Here is an 18,198-nt window from a genome sequence, read left to right as displayed (position 1 = left end):
AAAAAAAAAAAAAAAAAAAAAAAAAAAAAAAAAAAAAAAGACAAATTCAACATCAGCAAGGACAATAACTGTGATAAGCTGGGTGGCAAGGGCAAATAAGATTACAAAAATGCATCTAAAGTGACACCCCCCCCCCAATAAAAAAATTGCTTTCAGAAAATTTAAGGAAGCTGTATGAAAACTCATAAAGGAAGACAAGCATCCATCCTGTCTTTCTGGTGTGAACTGTACCTGGGGCATTCAAAGGTTAATATGGTAAAAGTTTTCTTTATAGAAAGATTCCAACTAACAAAAGGCATGTCAGAAACAAGAGTATGGCATTTGACCACCCTAGCCAGTAAAACCAGGGCAGCCACGAACATAAGTTGTGCCAACTGGTAGAGCAGCTGTTACCACTTAAGTATTCTTGCCACGAACTTGAATCTCATCAAATCACTAATTCTAGTTATCAAGTTATAGGAACTATAAAAGATAGAACATATTATAAATAAACCAAGAGGATTCGATGGAAATTACACAAAACCAATAGTTCATTTTTCTGTAAGAAATAAATTGTGATATAACCTAGAACCCCTGCTCAGATGTAGCCCATGGCAGCTCAGTATCCAGGTGGGTACCCTAGTAAGGGGAACAGGGACTGTTTCTGACATGAACTCAGTGGCTGGCTCTTTGACCTCCCCCCCCCCCCCCCCCCCCCCCCCCCCCCCCCCGCCAAGGGAGGAGCAGCCCTGGTAGGCCACAGAGGAGTACTGTGAAGATACTCTAAAGATACCTGATAAGCCAGGGCCAGATGAAAGGGGAGGAGGTCCTCCCCTATCAGTGTACTTGGAAAGGGGAAAGGAGGAGATGAGGGAGGAAGGGTGGGGTTGGGAGGGAAAGAGGGAATGGGACACAAAGTAAATAAACTGTAATTAATATTTTAAAAATGTATTTAAAAAAGAAAGAAAGAAATTGCAAAACCAGGAATGTGGTACTTTAATCCCAGCACTTGGAAGCAGAGGCAGGCAGATCTCTGTAAGCTCGTGGCTAGCCTGGTCTACATGGTAAGTTCCAAGACAACCAGGACCATGTAGAGAAATCCTATCTCAAAAAAAAAAAAAAAACAGAAAGAAAAAGAAATTGAAAAAAAAAATTTATAAAGTATCAACCAGATACAGTGTATGACATCAGTGTATTGAAACAAATCTGTTTTTTTAAGTGAGGGGAGGGGCAAGATAGCACAGTAAATAAAGGTGCTTGCCACCTGAACAAGCCTGAGCATTGAGTCCCATCCCTAGAACCCGCATATGCAAGGAGAGAACCAACTCCACAGAGTTGTCCTCTGACCACACACACACACACACCCCATATCATCCACGGTGCACCCACACATCATACACACACTAATAATAATTAAACATTAGCCAAAAAAAAATCATGAAATTCTGATTAGATATTTAATGATAATAAAGAACTCTTGTAGACTTTTTCAGGTGTGGCATTATTATTTAAAAAGATCTGAAAGATCTTTCAGGGACAGGGAAATATTTAAGAAAGAAATGTGTCATTTAAAATTGTCAGGACACTGGGAGGTGGGAAGGAAGTTAAAAACTATTACCTATTAATGAAACTAAAGCTATAAATAATGAGTTGAACTTGAGTGATGAGAGTAATTTTTATAGATATTTATTGTCCAATATAAAATCATTTTAAAAATATAACACTAAGCACTATGGAAAATGACTGAACAATGATACCAGCTAAAACAAAGTATAAATTATTGATGTCTTTTAGAAAATAGAATAAAAATGTCCAGTATTTATGAAAACATAAAATGTTCTTAAGTGTTGCAATTCTGATTATTTACATGCTCATCTAATCTTCCCAGCCAGCAAGAGAAAAAATTATTTTCAGATATCAGGATCTCAGGCCTTCAAATAAATTTAGTATAACATATCATATATCTTAACTGTCTGCTAATGGAAGAAAATTTTTTAAAAAATACATTATTATAAAAAGAAACATATCTGCTTTCTTTCAACCTTTTTAAACTTCAGGTTTTCAATGTCAGCATGCTTTATCCTCAACAAGCAATACTTCTAAAACCTGTCTAGATAATCACACCTCTGTTGAGGAACCAGAGAGACCTCTTTTGATCCTTACAACCCTTTACATGATATATTCACTTTCTTTTACAAAGTACACAGCTCATACTCATACACGCACACACAAACAGGGAAAGGTGCTCAGAATTTAGCACTGAAAGACTATATAAGTTTTAAGCCAGTTATGTCATTTGGACATATGGACTTGATGCTTCAGCACTATATCCCCCATTCCAGCGTCTCTCACACCCTGAAGTACAAGCTCAGCTTGGACCAAACAGCATCTTTTCTAGATTGGCTTCCTTCCTTCCGTTTATTCACAAGGCATAAGCAATATCAATGCAACATCCCTAAAACCTTTCCTGTGGCTAACAAAATGTTGCTTTCTGTTGCTTTCTTTCTCTTTCTAAATATGCCATGGACATATTTCCTTCTTGCAGCTGGAACCAGCTCACTTAGTCTACCAGAGTTCATGCCTTCACTGTGGTGCTCTTAAAGATTTCTTCCCTTCCCCAGGTGGTGATGGTGAGGGCCTTTAATCCCAGCACCAGGGAGGCAGAGGCAGGTAGATATCTGAATTCAAGGCCAGCTTGTTTTACAGAATGAGTACAGCCAGGGTTACACAGAGTAAGATAAAGAAAGAAAAAAAAAAATTCCTTCCTTTCTCACTGCAAACCAAAATACCCTCTCCCAATTGTAATTTTTCATTTGTTTTCAAAAATGCAAACACATCCTGCACTGATCCTCATCTTAGGAACACCCCATTTAAAATATAACTTAGCTAAATTTGCTAGACCTTCACTCATCTCTGGAGTCCACAACTTCCTATAATGTCTACCTAAGATCTCTCTGAAATTCGTCTGAAATTTCTTTCCACTGCCAAAACCTCAGATCAGGCCTTCATCTCCTGCAGCATAAATATTTCACAGTTCTACAATCCATCAGCCTTCCTTTTCCCCCACACATTCCTGTCAGTAAAAACTAAGCAATACACTTTATACATATCCACCTATAAACTCTAATGGTTCATTGCTACACTAATAAATCAGAAAATACAAAAGTCCTGAAGGTTGTCTTTTAAATAAATCTTAAGGTCTCATATAGTTTCCTCACATTCCAATGGATCACCTTGCACAGTCCAGGGATGCCACTACTTGGTCACTGCTCTCTAACCTGCTGCTGCTAATAACCTACCTAAAAGCCCCCAGTAAGATCCCATTTCAGTTCTCACTGAATTCTTCAATGGCACAAGCCTATTTTTTGCCAAGTCCACATCCTGTAGTCTGGGTCCAGATTATATATAATCATGTCTTTCCTGTATTTCAGCTACACTTTTTGTCTTCCTCTGGTTTTTGCAAAGTCTTCTCTGTCTGGAAAGCCATTGCTCAAGACAGCTGCTGATGTATATTTAACAGTACATTCTAATGGTGTATAACCAACAGACAAGTTCTTAGAATGTCACCTTATTTTCAACAGGAACAAATACATTCTAAACATAATTTTTTCCTGCTTTTATTTAAAACATGCTTTAAAAAGTCTGGTTTCAGGCTAGAGAGATGGCTCAGAGGTTAAGAGCACTGATTGCTCTTCCAGAGGTCCTGAGTTCAATTCCCAGCAACCACATGGTGACTCACAACCATCTATAATAAGATCTGGTGCCCTCTTCTGTCATGCAGATGTACATGCAAATAGAGCACTCATACGTAAAATAAATAAATCTAAAAAAAAAAAAAAGGTCTGGTTTCAGGCAGTGGGGGTGCACCCCTTTAATCCCAGCACTCAGAAAACATAGGCAGGTGGATCTCTGAGTTCCAGGTCTATGAAATGAGTTCCAGGGACAGCCATGACTACAAAAAGAAACCCTGTCTCAAAAAAATTAATAATAAATAAATAAATAAATAAATAAATAAATAAATAATAGATAGATAGATAAATAAATAAATAAATGAAAGTTTTTAGAATCCCAAAACCTGGAAGGCCCAGCTTAAGCATTCTCTCTTACTCTAACCTCACCTAAATCCCTTTTTACAGCATCAGTTCCTATAATCTTTCCCAGGGTTCTCTTGCTTTGCCCTCTGCTTAAAACAAAGTCTTGCCCAAATCTGACATGACTATTACTTCTTCATCCTTTAATTCTGAGTTCAAATAACATCTCTATAGTGAGGTCAACCCCCACTACTCTATCCAAAATAGGACAGCCACTTGGTAGGTAGCATCCTCTCTCAGCATCTTGATTGCCTTACAACACATCCTCATTACTTCATGTGAACTTCCTCAATTATCTATCAGGTCCACCAGCCTGGTAGTACCACAAAAATAAGAACCATCAATCTCCTGGGTGTGGTGGCACATGCCTTTACTCTTAGCACTCCAGAGGCAGTAGCAGGTAGATTTCCATGAGTTCCAGACCAGCCTGGTCTATGGAACAAGTTCCAGGAGAGCCAGGGCTACACAGAGAAACCTTGTTTCAAAACAAACAGGCAAACAAACAAAAAACACCTCTGTCATCCCCATTCTAATTTCTGACATCTAACACAATTCCTCACATTTAAGTAATATTTTCATTTCCCTAATAGGCCTGACTTTATACATACCACTCCCTTGGTTGACATTCCAGTCACTGCAGCCACATCACCACCTTGACCCCTTTAGGGCACTTATTCATCTATCAACTAAAACATTCCCTCTCTAAAGCCTTCTTCTCTTGATACTCCCTCACCCCCCAGGGTAGCCAGTCTCACCTTCACTCCACCACCTAGTCATTACTTGCAGCCCAGCCACCATAGCAATTATAACAAATTATTCGTAGGGTCTGAGGGAGATGGTTGGGGGCAGGGTGCTTTTATTTTGTACTGTATCTACTACTTTAGAGAGCCTCAGCACAAAAGAGCATCTTTTTCTTTTTGTACCCCTAGTACTTGTCATATTGTTAGGCACAGTACTACTACAATTGATAACAGCTAATATTTATTAAATGTTTAATATGTGCTCGACACTTCTTGGTTCTGTAGTAAGAGGGTAAATGAGTTAATAGATTCCTCCAATACCAACCTCAAGGTCAGTCCAACCGGGACAGCAGAACAGCATATGGGTTAATGCAGATCACCACAAAGCCAAAACTGTTGGCCTATCCTGTTTCTATGCCTTCAAATCTTAAGTAGGCTTTTCTCAGAGTCCATTAATGTCAGGTCTCTTCAAACTCACTTAAAATACTTCCTCCCATTACTTACAGCCCACTTCCTGGACCTGGTGCCTGGAAGCAATTTCTAGGATGTCACCACAAGCAATATTAAACTGCCTCACGGTTTCCTGCTGTGCATCTGCATTATCAGTTAAATTGCCTCATATTAACCACATTCCAATCCACAGGGATCACTCAAACACTAAATAAGATTTAAACATACCTGTCCAAGAATATCACTTACCCCTGCTCCTTTTATGACTCTAGAAAATATCTGCTTGGGCTGAAGGTTTAGGTTTCCGGTGAACTACCTAAATACTGGCGACCTCTTTCTTTGTCACTTAGATGTTTGGTTTGATGCAAGACAGTGTGCCATTACTTAAAATGAACACAGACTAAATGAACTCTTGTTAGTAAAAAGTAATATTCTACCCAGATCAAGACAATTTGCCTTACACTTAACTACATACAAAGAACTTTTAAGACTTCCAATAGCAAATTACTTTTTAAATTCTATATACATTTCAATCTGAGAACTTAATGTCTTAGCATCTTAATTCAGATCCTATTAAACACAGCCAATAAATTATTCCTAGACAACCATGTGCCAGTTCAAGTCTGATACAGGGAACTGAAAAACAAATGACAGTCCTTGCTCTCAAAAAGTCTGTGTCCCACTTACTGTAAGCCAAATGAGGAACAAGACTTGGCACTGTCATCCTAATGAATAAGTGTTACAGAAACAAGAGACACCTGACTTAGGATGGGGATGCAGACAGCTGGTAGGGAACTGGCATCTGATCTTAGGCCTATGGACTCCCTCTCTCCTGTGAAAACAGTGGTTAATAAATAGCACCAGTGGACAGTTGTGAGGGTTTCATGACATGATTCACATTAAACATTACCATGTGCCCGACAGAGACTGCTCCAGCAGCCTCGGCTTGCCAAGCCCGAACAAGGAGCAAATCACCTACTGGATCTAGTAATGCACATGCTTTTATCACTCAGCATACTGCAGACACCAGCTTCACAATTATACACTGCATTGTTTTTTAATCAACTTTTATTTTTTAGTATTGTGACAGTGTTAAGTCAGTCTTAACCCTTGGTCATTAATACTTTGTTCTGTTACCTTAAACATGCCTTTCTTTGACATTTCTAGCATAAAATACATCAGATATTCTTAATCATTTGACAAGAAGGTGTAAAACAATCACCAAGTTCCTAATATGGGCCTGACAATCACACTGACCCTGTGTTTACTGCTCAACAATGGTCCTGCAGTCTCCTGCTACCCTAGCAAAATCCAGATTTACAGATATACTGTTTCACAGCTTGAGAAAGTGCTGGAATTTGAACCCAGATCTGATCCACATTGTCCTCTAACAGAAAACACAGACTGCTTAGAAGGGCCTAGAGAGTGCTCAGTCTGCCCCACCCACCTATGTACCTACTGACTCAGTGGGGCCTGCACACTTAGCTTCTACTTCAGCTAAGTGAACACCATGAACATCTTTTATGCCTGACAGAACAGCCAGCAGCAACCAAAGCCATTTCTCCAATGGCAAGGGTGGTACCTAAGTTGATTATTCCCTTGCCTCCTGTCTATCCATATGCCTAACTATGGACAGAAATTACATAATTAACACTCGCTATAAATCACAACTAATTTTCATAACTTCCATTTTCATATATTCTTTCAGTATCACCACAGGCTAACATAATTTCCAGGCCTTTTTCTTTTAGTCACTGAACAGTCTAGTTTGAAGATCAATAAGGCTAATTCATACTAATTTCACACTTAACACAATTTCATGCCTTGGTAAATTCCCTTGCTCAATCGCCCAGATATTATAGTGATGCATTCCACCAAACATACTTAAGAAACATATTTGTCAACCTGCTACTGACAAGAGCAAGAGTAGATGACAGCTAGCCCCCTGAACTTCTGCTTGTTCTATTCTATTATTCGAATACTTGATGCCTCCAGTCCACAACTCTCTGAACTTCTCTGTAACAAGAAAAGTGAGCATCTGTGTGCTCCCTCTGCAACTCTGAGGTGACTTATGGAAAGTGCTTCTGTGTGCTATTGAAATCCAAGTTTACAACTCTCACCTGGAAGCTGGAACTTAGCTTAGAGTGACTTTTTAATCCCAATAGTTCACAAACTAAATCATCTACCTCCCCAGATTCTCAGAGTCTTGTTTAGCGATGTTCTAACCCCCTCCTCCTTTTTCCATTAAATAAATAAATAAATAAATAAATAAATAGTCATCTTATGCCTCCACATTCATAAGCAAACTTTTTCATGAGCAAACTTTTCTAATTTCCTTTCAGTGGGTATCACAGGGTTTCTGCAAAACATACAAGGCACCTTTTGTCAAGGAGAACCCTAACTGCTGAACAGCTAGCTGGGCAGGGGTCTCACCGCGTGTGCCTCACCTGGACATGAGATGCAGCGTTTGAATAATTACTAGAGTTTTGCCCTTGAGGCCCTTCCTCTTTCTAACTTCCCTAGTACAATTCTCAAAATGCTGAAATAAACACATTCCACGGAATTTCCTCTAAGAGGGTTTATGGTGTCTCCTGAATGCTGTTTTCCAGAGAAGCCTATGCTGTCAACTTTGTTTTTAAATGTCCTTAAGCAATTCTATTAGTCATAGAGAAAAAGTGAACATTTGCTAATGATTACAGAGAGATAAAGCATCTGAGTTCTAGGACTAAGGAAGGGAGTGGCCAGAAGAGGTCTTGGCGGAGAGGGGAGATAGACGGAGTCTAAAGCAACACACCCAAATTAGGCCACATAAAAGTTGCACTTTCCAAAGTCAACTCGTAATGTTTCAATGGGTTCTGAAGTTAAAAGTATAAACACTTTCACCAGAAAACGAAGCCTCATCCTGAGACTCCAAGTGAATGAAGGAGTGCGGGAATTTGCCAGATTGGATTACAAAACCTTTTCAAAATCAGGTGCTCAGTTACAACCCAAAGGTATCTTCCTTCGTAGCCTTTGGCCCTTGCTTGTGTGGAGACTCAGATAAGAAGAAACCGCAAAGGCAAAGGCCCTTCCTCAGCAGGCCATCCAGCCCTTAAATCCACCAGGGGCCCCTCCCCCTAAGAACCTCACACCACTTCTGTAATGGCTACAGGCCTCAAGCAGACAGGCAGCAACCTCTCAGGACCTGCCAACTCTTGGGGTCGCCCCAAACACACCCAATATGAGGACTTGCTTTCGGGGGACCTCCCACCTCCCAGCAGCTGTATGACAGTTTTCTGGGGCTCTCAGCACATCCCGCCGAGAGAGCCACCTCGTCACGTCAGCAGTTCCCGCCCTCAGGTGAGGAGGGGACATCTGATCATCCGCGCCCCTCCACCCCGCACGCACCCCGTCCCCGAGCCTCCCCGCATCGCCATGGCAACCGTCCCCCTCCCCGCTTGACGCCTCCACGCGGGGCGCCCCTCAGGTCCAGGCAACAAGTCCCCCAAGCGCGGCCCGGGGCCTGCAGCTCTAGCCCGGCCTCGCCTCCCCCGCGCCCGGCCCGGCTCCGCCCGGCCGCACTCACTTGATCCTGGAGCCCATGGTCCCGGGGCCTCCTCATGGACCCGCGGGCCCCGCTCGGCGCTGCGCTGCCCGCCCGCCCGCGGCCGACCGGCCTCCCTCCGGCGCTCTCCCCGCCCCTTCCTCCCTTCCCTCAGGCTGGGGCCCGCCCGCTCGAGGCTCGCTCCCTCGCCGCCGCCGCTGCCGTCGCCTCCCGGGACTAAAGTACTCGCTCTAGCCCGGCGAACGCCATGGTCGCCGGCGCGCGTACCCGGCGCGCGCCGCCCCCTCCGTCTCTCACACAGCCGCCCCCACCCGCCCGCGCCGCCAGCCGCGGGGGCTGCTGGGAAGTGTAGTCGGCTCCCGTGAAGCGGTCCCCGGGGGTCGGGAAGCGCACATCCGGACATTGGTCTACCCGAAAGGCCTGAGGCTTCTCTGGGAAGAAAACTAGGGACCTCTGTCCCACTGCTCTCTGACAGAATCTTCCCAAAACGCCCTGAAGAAACTTCCATCGTTACCAGTGAAGAAGTCTTCATCCATTCTCCTGGAGTCCTCTTGCCTGGCTAAAATTTGTAGTTTCTGAATTGGTGGGAGACATTTGTCCTCCCCTCACGTATGCTTTAATGCAGGACACAGTGACTCCGCTTTCACTGAGCCAAGTTTCGGACTCTTGTCTCCCAAATTTAGAGAATGAAGTTCATGGACCATGGAGGTTTAGCTTTAAAGAGTTTTTTTATACATCGGTAAGTGAGGGCTTGGAAAACAGAAAAACAAACTTAACAACCAACAACAAAAACCAGAGTCCACGCATCCCAGGAAATGGAGTACTATAGAGCTGCACACCAGGGGCTGAGGATGAGTTAGTCCAGGTGTCCCCTCCCCGTTTTGATGTCATGTCCTCACCTATAATTTGCAGACAAGGGTAAGAGATAACAAGCAGCCCAAACCTTCTTCTGGTATTCCAGGCCTCCAGCAAGAACATTCTAGGAAGTGCTACTCTGTGAGGTTCCTCCTCTACCTGGCCTGTTTCTAACATCTGCTCTCTTCATTCTCACCTAGCAGCATTGGCATAGATTCAGTGTAGCCCCCTCAGACCTGTACCTTCCCTGTCAATTCCATACAAATCTTCTCTGTCACACTATTCACTTCATGCCCTTGTTTCCTCTTAACCTTTCCTGTTAAGACCCTTGACTCATACCCACAGGAAAGCCACCTGGAAAGGTTATAGGACCTGCATTGATTAATATTGTCTAGAACCATGTTTTAAGAATTGCTTCCCTGGGGAAACAGTATCTACCCTCTCCTTTAGGGTACATACTAACAAACCAATGTTTAAGTCCCTCCAAGTTCCACCTGGGGAACCAATGATTTTATTGGACTTACTTATAGAGCATGAGTGAGGGTTGCCAACAGGAGTGTGGGTGACTCCAAAGTAGCTGCACTAGAAAGTGTCCATCCCATGACCCCACTGTGATGTAGCACACCCTTAATCCCAGCTCTTGGGAGGCAGAGGCAGACAGATCTCTGTGAGTTCGAAGCCAGCTTGGTCTACAAAGATAGTTCCAGGACAGCCAGAGTTACACAGGAAACCCTGTCTTGAAGAAGAAGAAAAAAGTATCTACCCTAGCATGAATGACAGCTTTCCTGTAGACATGCATACAGTTTTCTTTAGTCAACCTCCTACAATCTGTGTATTCCAGCACCTCCCCAGACCCAGAGGAATGTGCAATGAGGGCAGAGTCCATACAAATGGCTGGAAGGAGCAGACAGAACCCTGAGAGACTGTTAACAACCAACAGCCCTGCTCTTGATCTTCCGCAACAGGCACAACTGATTTGAAGATGGTGGCTGTTCTACAACCAATAACCTAGGTGAGAAAACTCTGGAACTATCTATGAGGGAGTTTCTAGGTTAATTCAGGAGGGTGGCCCTATTCTGTGGACTGGCTTAAAGAACAAGGAAGCTACAATGCAATATTCATCTTTCTCTGTATTTCCTGACTGGATTCCTTGTGACTAGCTGCCTCATTTCCTGCTGCCGTGCCTTCTCCACCATGTTAATTGTACTGTACCTTCAAAACTGTGAGCCAAATTAAACCCTTTGCTTTGGTTTTTTGTTTTATTTTGGTTTTTGTTTTGTTTTGTGTGTTTATTTACTTACTTACTTACTTACTTACTTACGTATTTATTTGAGATGGGATCTCACTATAAAGCCCTGGGTGGCTCAGAACTCACAGACTCGCAGAGATTTGCCTGCCTCTGCTTCCTGAGTGCTGCTGGCCTTAAAAAGCATGCACCGCCACACCTGGTCTTAATTGCTGTCAGGTATTTCATCACAAGAAAACCAACTACTACAGGACCTGTAGGGTGGCTTAACAAGGGTGCCTGCTTCCTTTATTGGTCATTATGAGGGCTCCAGTACTGAAACCTCCTCTAACCACAACAGTCCCTGGCAGAAGTTAACAAAAAGGGAAATATTTGAGAGCCAGGATCATCAACCTGTTACCTGTCCCTGCTGGGACCCCAAGCAACTCACTTTCATGAACTCCAGTTTCCTGTCCTCTAGGCCTGGAGGGACCACAAAGGAAGCAATAATGACAGACCCATTTAGTGACGGTGTGAGTGCATGCCCTCCATGAATTAGGCACAGTATTCCCTGGGCCTGGTTCATGCCAATCCTTGTGATGCTCCTGGGAATTTGTCCTCCCATTTTGCAAAGAAGAAACTGAGGCATATTCCCCAGATGATACAACTAACAACTAGTGAGGCCAAGGTCCACATCAGTGCTGAGTAATTCCAGACACAAGACAGACCTAGTCATGCTTTTGGACACAAGTCAAAAACCACTACAAGTCCATGGGGGCCCTTTTGGTAGTGGGCCTTTTTTCTTCCTTGCCTCCTTCAATTTTCTTTTCTGAAATGCTGTTCATCCCTTCTATCATTTTAGCTTTTATAAGTCCAGAAAGTCTCTCCACTCTATACTCATGTTGTAGTCACATGACATAGTAACATCTTAGGCTCCCAGCCAGGTGGGGAGCAGAAAACACAATGAACAGTAGAAAACCTTTTTTTCTTTGGGAGTTACCTCCTGGATAAAAATAAGATCTCCCTTTTGTCTATGCCTTGAGGTTGTTGAAGGCAAGGGGTGAACCTTTTTGAATTAAAAAAAAAAAAAGAAAGAAATGTCCAAATGTGATTTTGAATTCAAAGTCTTTGCACCCAGACACCAACACAGACTTATAAACACCCCCAGGAGCAATGTTCTGCTAGACAGGCAGGGGCTCCGTGTGTTTACTCACCTTGTTTTCTATGAAACCTCTCCAAGGAGCAGTTGTTATCAAGATCTTCTCTGGAATGAGCAGTCAGTTCAAAAGCTCTGGGCAGGAGACTATAAATAAAACAAAGTTATTTGGTGGAGGGCAAAAGCTGGCTGCTTTTCAAAGCAGGTTGTAGCCATCCTGGCCACAAAAATGTCTGAATGCCTACTGGGTGGTTGTGTGTGTGTGTATGTGTTATATGTTGAAAGGGGAGGCAAGGGGTGGAGTTTATGTATCTGCCCAGGTGGCCTCTAGACAACAGGGTGGTCTGGGCAAAGAACAGAGTGGGAGTTAGGAGTCTGGCCTGTAATGGCTGGTTGCAGCACTGTGAATTTAAGCAAATAATTGGGCAATCATCTGTTTCCACTTCCTCCTCTGTAAAATGGGTAGAGAGGGTGAGGAGGAGGACCTCAAATCATACGACAGACAGTGACGTAGGAGCTAACAGTGCAGGACCTAGAACCAGGCTACCTAGGTTCAAATCTCACTTCTACCTCTTACAACATATGTGAACTTGTACAAGTTTTAGCTAATCTCTAAATATCTCAGTTCTTTGTAAAATTAGAGTGATGACAATATCCTATAGTGAACATGAGAATGAAATTAGTGACAAGTATATAGTGACTAGCACTAAGTAAGCACTCAAAAATTATTGACAACTACTATGTAAAAAAAAAAAAAAAAAAAAAAAAACCCTCCAAGCACAGCTTAATATTTATCTTCATTTGTTGGATTGATTGTTCGCATTGCTGGGAAATACACTCAGGGCCTTGTGCTTATGAGCATTCTATTCCCAAGTAGTACCTTTGGCCTGACATTTGTTCTTAATAGTAATAAGCGTAATAAAGGTTGGGAGGATAGTTCAGTTAGTAAAGTGCTTCCTTTGCAAGCATAAGGACTAGAGTCTGATTCCCAGAATCCATGTGTTAAAAAAAAAAAAAAAGTCAGGCATAGTGTTGTGCCTGTAATCCCAGTGCTGAGGAGGCAGAGATAGGCAGTCCCCTAGAGCTAGATAAGTTTTAGGCCATTAGAGATCTTGTCTCAAGGAGAAGGTGGGTGGTACCTGAGGAATGACATCTAAGGTTGCTCTCTGACCTACACACATACACAAACATACGTGTGCCCCTGCATACACACAAATATGCATACATACTAACACACAGAAAAACATAATAGTTCTCTATCTGGGTTCAGGAGCCCAAAATTCCTAACTCAATTAAACTGTAAAGGATAAAAATCAGAAATAACAGTAACTGAAATGAACATAGAAACTCATTTCTCTTTCATGTAAGGAGTGGAAGTGAATATTACAGAGTTAAGTTGATAATTCCATATCATCAGAGCTCTAGACTTGCTGCTCTTTCTTATTTATAAATAGACTTGCTGCTCTTTCTTATTTATAAATACATCTTGCACTTCATCATCCAGGCTGCCTACTTGTACTTGAACTATCAATCTGCAACCCAAAAGGAAGAAAACATCCACCCTAAACTCTGACCTGTAAACATACTTCCCCACACCCTTCACAAGTACTCACACCACTTAGCCCAGAATTTGGTCATGAAACCTCATTTTCCTGGAAAATATGGTCTTTATTCTAAACAGTCATGTGTACAGCAGAAGGCAGGAGTAGCATTTCCAAGAAACAAGGGGAGGACAGATATTGCAAGACAGCCAATGTTGGCCTTGTCTTTTGTGACCTTGAACAAGACATTGCATTTCTCTGGGTCTGTTTCCTCACACTCAGAGCAAAAGAATCAGGCCAGGGTCTCTTCCTAAAGTGGTTTTCATTTCTAAAATTCTATTATCCAGTGGCTCATTGTTTTCTATGGTTTGTTTATCTGTTGTTATTTAAATAAAATGAGAGTTCTCTGCCAAGTACATGGCATAATCAATCATTAGAATTAAAATCTTCCAGCGAAAAGATGATTGGAAACTTCCTTCCAGACTGTTGTTGAAATAGGCTCCCTAAGTGAATGGAACAGATGAAAAGCCTACAGCAGGGTGTGGTTCCTCCTGCACTGACGATCTGATTCACCAGACTGTCCAAGCTTACTTCAAACACTATTGCCAATTGGTTTTTCTACTTAGGACTTAGGTAGCTGTGTTAGTTAGCAAAGGGTCTCCAAGCAGCTACCATGTACCCTAACTATACAACACTAAATGGTAGAATAAATGGTCTGTGAGTCAGGACTCTGTGGTCTGTTGTTTCTGGTACATTAATTTTTTTTTTAATCTGATGTAGTTAATGCATCATCAAATACATCACTTTAAAGTGGGCATGGTAACTAACACCTGTAATTCCAGCACTGAAGCTGAAGCCAGTCTGAGGCTAGCCTGGGCTACAGATTGAGATTTGTCTCAAAAAAAGAAAAAAAAATCACTTGAAAACCACAGAGGTGGTTTTTAGTTTAATGCCATCGCCACTACCTGATTCTGGAACACATTCCCCACCCACCCAAAGAAATCCACCTCAGCTAGTAGTCACTCCCCTCCCAACCTGTCAGCCAAGAGTCTGCACCCTGCCTCTATGGACTGGTCTATTGCAGATACATTCCAGAGGGAGAACCATGATGTACAGTCTTGCACTTTGTGCAAGGCTTTCAAGGTCTGTCTGTGTCATTGTATGGGTGAGTAATTCTTCTTTGCTGCCAAATAATGTCTTTTGGCTGGCTGTGCCACATTTTGTTGATCCACATACTGTAGATGGACATTTGGGTTGTTTTCTCTTTTTTTAATATTATGGGTAATTAATGCTGCTGTGAACATTTGTGTACACAGTTTTGTGTGGACATATGTTTTCAATTCTCTAGGGTGTTGTGGTTATATTCTGCAAAAAGAATCCACGGCTCATTAATAGGGGTGCTGCTCCCCTTCCCCCAAAAGGAGCTTGTAATGTGCAGAATCATAACGAGTTAAATGGGTTTCTTAATTTTAGAATAGCTCTGCCTTTCGTGTTTAGCCAAATATGTTGTGACTCTCCTAAAAGGAGAATGTAGACAGGTTATTCCAAAGTAAGTCAGGGAACAGGCTCAGAAGTCATGCAGACACAGGTGTGAGTTGAGTGAACCTGGGGAGAAGTTGCTTAAATTCCCTGAACCTTGACTGCTTCTTTATCAACAGGGCATGGTTCCCACCTTGTAAAGATGAAATAGTAAAAGATATTGGCTTCTTGCTGTATATTTAGTATTTAGCCAAGAGGAATGTTAGTCTACTAAATTTTCCAATTGACAAAGAACCACATTAGGTTTGTCAATATCTAAATCTCAACATTTAGTACCAATCTCAGAATGCATGCAGTGGCCAACAAATACTTATTGAGTGTGTAAATGAATGACCTCAAATACCTCATTTTCAGGCAGTTATCCTAAAGCAACAAGTCATAGAACAAGAATTGAAAACTGCTTTCTTAAAATTGGGCTTAGTGCTTCCACAGAAGCCTGACCCAAGTTTGATCCCCAGCGCTCATGGGGGAATGAGAGAGCCGAGTCCCAAAAGTTATGCTCTGACTTCTACATACATGCATGCAGAACACATGTAGAACACATGCATGCACAGACAGACACACACACACACACACATACACGACACACACAAAATCAAAACAATCAAGGGTGTAGGATATAGTTCAGTTGACAGAGTGTTTTCCTAGTAAGTAAGAGGCCCTAGGTTTGATCCCCAGCACTATATATAATAGGGTGTGGTAGTACATACTTGTTCTTCTATGATGCACGAGAATTTCAAATTTAATTTCAAAACAATTAAATTTGGGCTTAGTATATTGGATTGCTGCATTGGAGAGGTTGGCGAGATGGATCCGAGGGTAAATGTACCTACTGCCAAGCCTAAAAACCTGAGTTCAATCCCTGGATCCCACATGTTAAAAGAAGCATGACTGAGAGAGCGAGAACTGGGTCTCTTGCAGCCCCAACACGAGTGGCAGCACCTGGAGCTTACGCTCTGAACGAGACTCCAAAATGGCAGACAAGCTGGACTTGGGGGAAATGCCAGCTTTCACACAGAAGAAAACCAAGACACAGGAGAACAGTCTGTCTATCAAAGAGACCATTGAACAGAAGAGGAGTGAAATTTCCTAAAAGCCTAGGAGGATTTTTCCCAACCCACCCTGTCATCTCCAAGACCCCCTCGTAATGTGGAAAAGAGCTACCTGCAAGATGGACACGGGCCACAAGCTGCACTGTGAACCCATGCACTCTGCGCCAATGCCACAGGCCCACAAAGTCTCTGAAGCGGGACACACACACACACACACACACACACACACACACACACACACACCTAAGCAGACTGCCAAATCTCACCTGTTTGCCCTGAGATATTATAGAAAATTATTTGTATGACTGATGAAAATAAAACACACCTCGTGACAAGGAGAAAGAAAGGAAGGAAGGAAGGAAAGAAGGAAGGAAGGAAGGAAGGAAGGAAGGAAGGAAGGAAGGAAGGAAGGAAGGAAGGAAGGAAGGACTGATTCCTTCAAATTGTTCCCTGACTTCTACACATGCCCCATTGCAAGCACAACCACCCGCAAAAATTAGTATATTTGTTTATTTCTTACTTTTATGCTTAATTGTGGTAAAATATAGACACCATAAAACTGATTGACTTAATCACTTTTAAGTGTGCCATTCACTAGTAGTTGCTACTTTTGCACTAATGCAAACATTTGTGCAAAACATCTCCATGCCTTTTTTCACCTCCCAAAACTGAAACTCTGCATCCACTAAAAAAAAAACAAAAAAAAACAAAAAAACAACAACAACAACAAAAAAAAAAAAAACAATAATTCTATCTCCACTCACTTGTTTTCTTTCCTGCAGCCCCAGGTGACACTTTTATACTCTGTACCTTTATGAACCAGTCTTTTCTTCTCTAAGATCAAGTAAGTGACTGGTGTGTTTCATTTAGCACGGTGTCTCCAAGGTTAATTTATACTGAAGTATGTGTCAGCATGTCCTTTCTTAAAGCTGAATAGAATTTCACTGTGTGTGTATATCACATTGTGTTTATTCATGAGTCTGTCAATGGACCTTGCCTTCAGTTGTTTTGGTTATATGCCCAGAAGAGAAATGCCTGGATCATATGATAATTCTATTTTTAACGTTTTGAGGCACTGCCATACTGTTTCCCCAAACAGTTGAACCACTTAGCAGGATACTCAACCCTCAGTGCACCAAAGTTTGAATGTCTTCACATCCTCTCAGTGTCATGTCTATTTTGCATGTGTGAGTTTCCTAGATGGTATGAATTGGGTACCTCATTGTAGTTTTGATTTACACTTCTCTAACTACTAGTAACATTGAGGATCTTTTATGTATTTATTGACTGTTTGCATATATATCTTCTTCGGAGAAATAAATGACTATGCAAGTCCTTTGCTCACTTGTAAATAAGTTTGCTCTGGGGTTGTTTTTGTTCTTTTCTTTTTTCTGCAACAGAGCCTCATGTCACTCAGGCTGGCCTCAGACTCACAGCGATCTGCCTACCTCATGATTTGCCAGCCTTCACCTCCTAAGTGCTAGGGTCACAGGCACGTGCAACCACACCTGGTTACTTTGTTGCTGGGGTCAAACCCAGGGCTTTCAGCATGCTACTATGCCTCAAATGTCAACCAGCTAAGCTACTGTTTTGTTTTTTGTTTGAGCTGTAAGAGATTGTCCTATCTTCTGAATATGAACCTCTTATGAGATATATGGCATGCAAGCATTTTCTCTCATTCATGGGTTGACTTTCTAATAGGGTCCTTTATAAAATGTTGGGGGTTGGTCTGATGGAAAGGCTCAGATGAAGAATAGAGGCAAGTATTTATAAAGTAGCTCAGATAAGAAAGGTTAAAGCAGATGGCATTGGATGGGAGCTGGGAAGTGGATGGTGAGGTTATTGAGACAGTGTAGGTAAATTATCTGCCCAGCTCAAGGTAAATAAGGCAATTATAAAATCTAACAGGTGTCTGTGTCTTATTAATTATGATAGCAGGTAAAATAATAGCACTGTAATAATTATAGGGCAAATAATAATAAACATTATTTAGCCCAATAATTTAGACATCAATTTATTTACAACA

The 18,198-nt window shown here is 42.0% G+C and overlaps 1 protein-coding gene across 2 annotated transcripts in view; it reads right to left on the bottom strand.

The window, feature by feature from the left end:
* Positions 1 to 8,909, bottom strand: part of Dennd1a (DENN domain containing 1A) — a 474,895-nt gene extending 465,986 nt beyond the window's left edge. For both annotated transcript variants that reach the window (XM_055599849.1, XM_055599850.1), the window contains exon 1: positions 8,826 to 8,909. In XM_055599849.1, the coding sequence (XP_055455824.1) occupies positions 8,826 to 8,842 (17 nt within the window). In that variant the 5' untranslated portion in view covers positions 8,843 to 8,909. The remainder of the gene's footprint in view (positions 1 to 8,825) is intronic.
* Positions 8,910 to 18,198: the final 9,289 nt, after the last annotated feature.

The sequence above is a fragment of the Psammomys obesus genome, unplaced genomic scaffold, assembly GCF_907164565.1.
Source record: "Psammomys obesus unplaced genomic scaffold, mPsaObe1.curated_primary_1811, whole genome shotgun sequence".
Classification (NCBI taxonomy): domain Eukaryota; kingdom Metazoa; phylum Chordata; class Mammalia; order Rodentia; family Muridae; genus Psammomys; species Psammomys obesus.
This window is presented reverse-complemented; position numbering and strand designations above follow the sequence as displayed.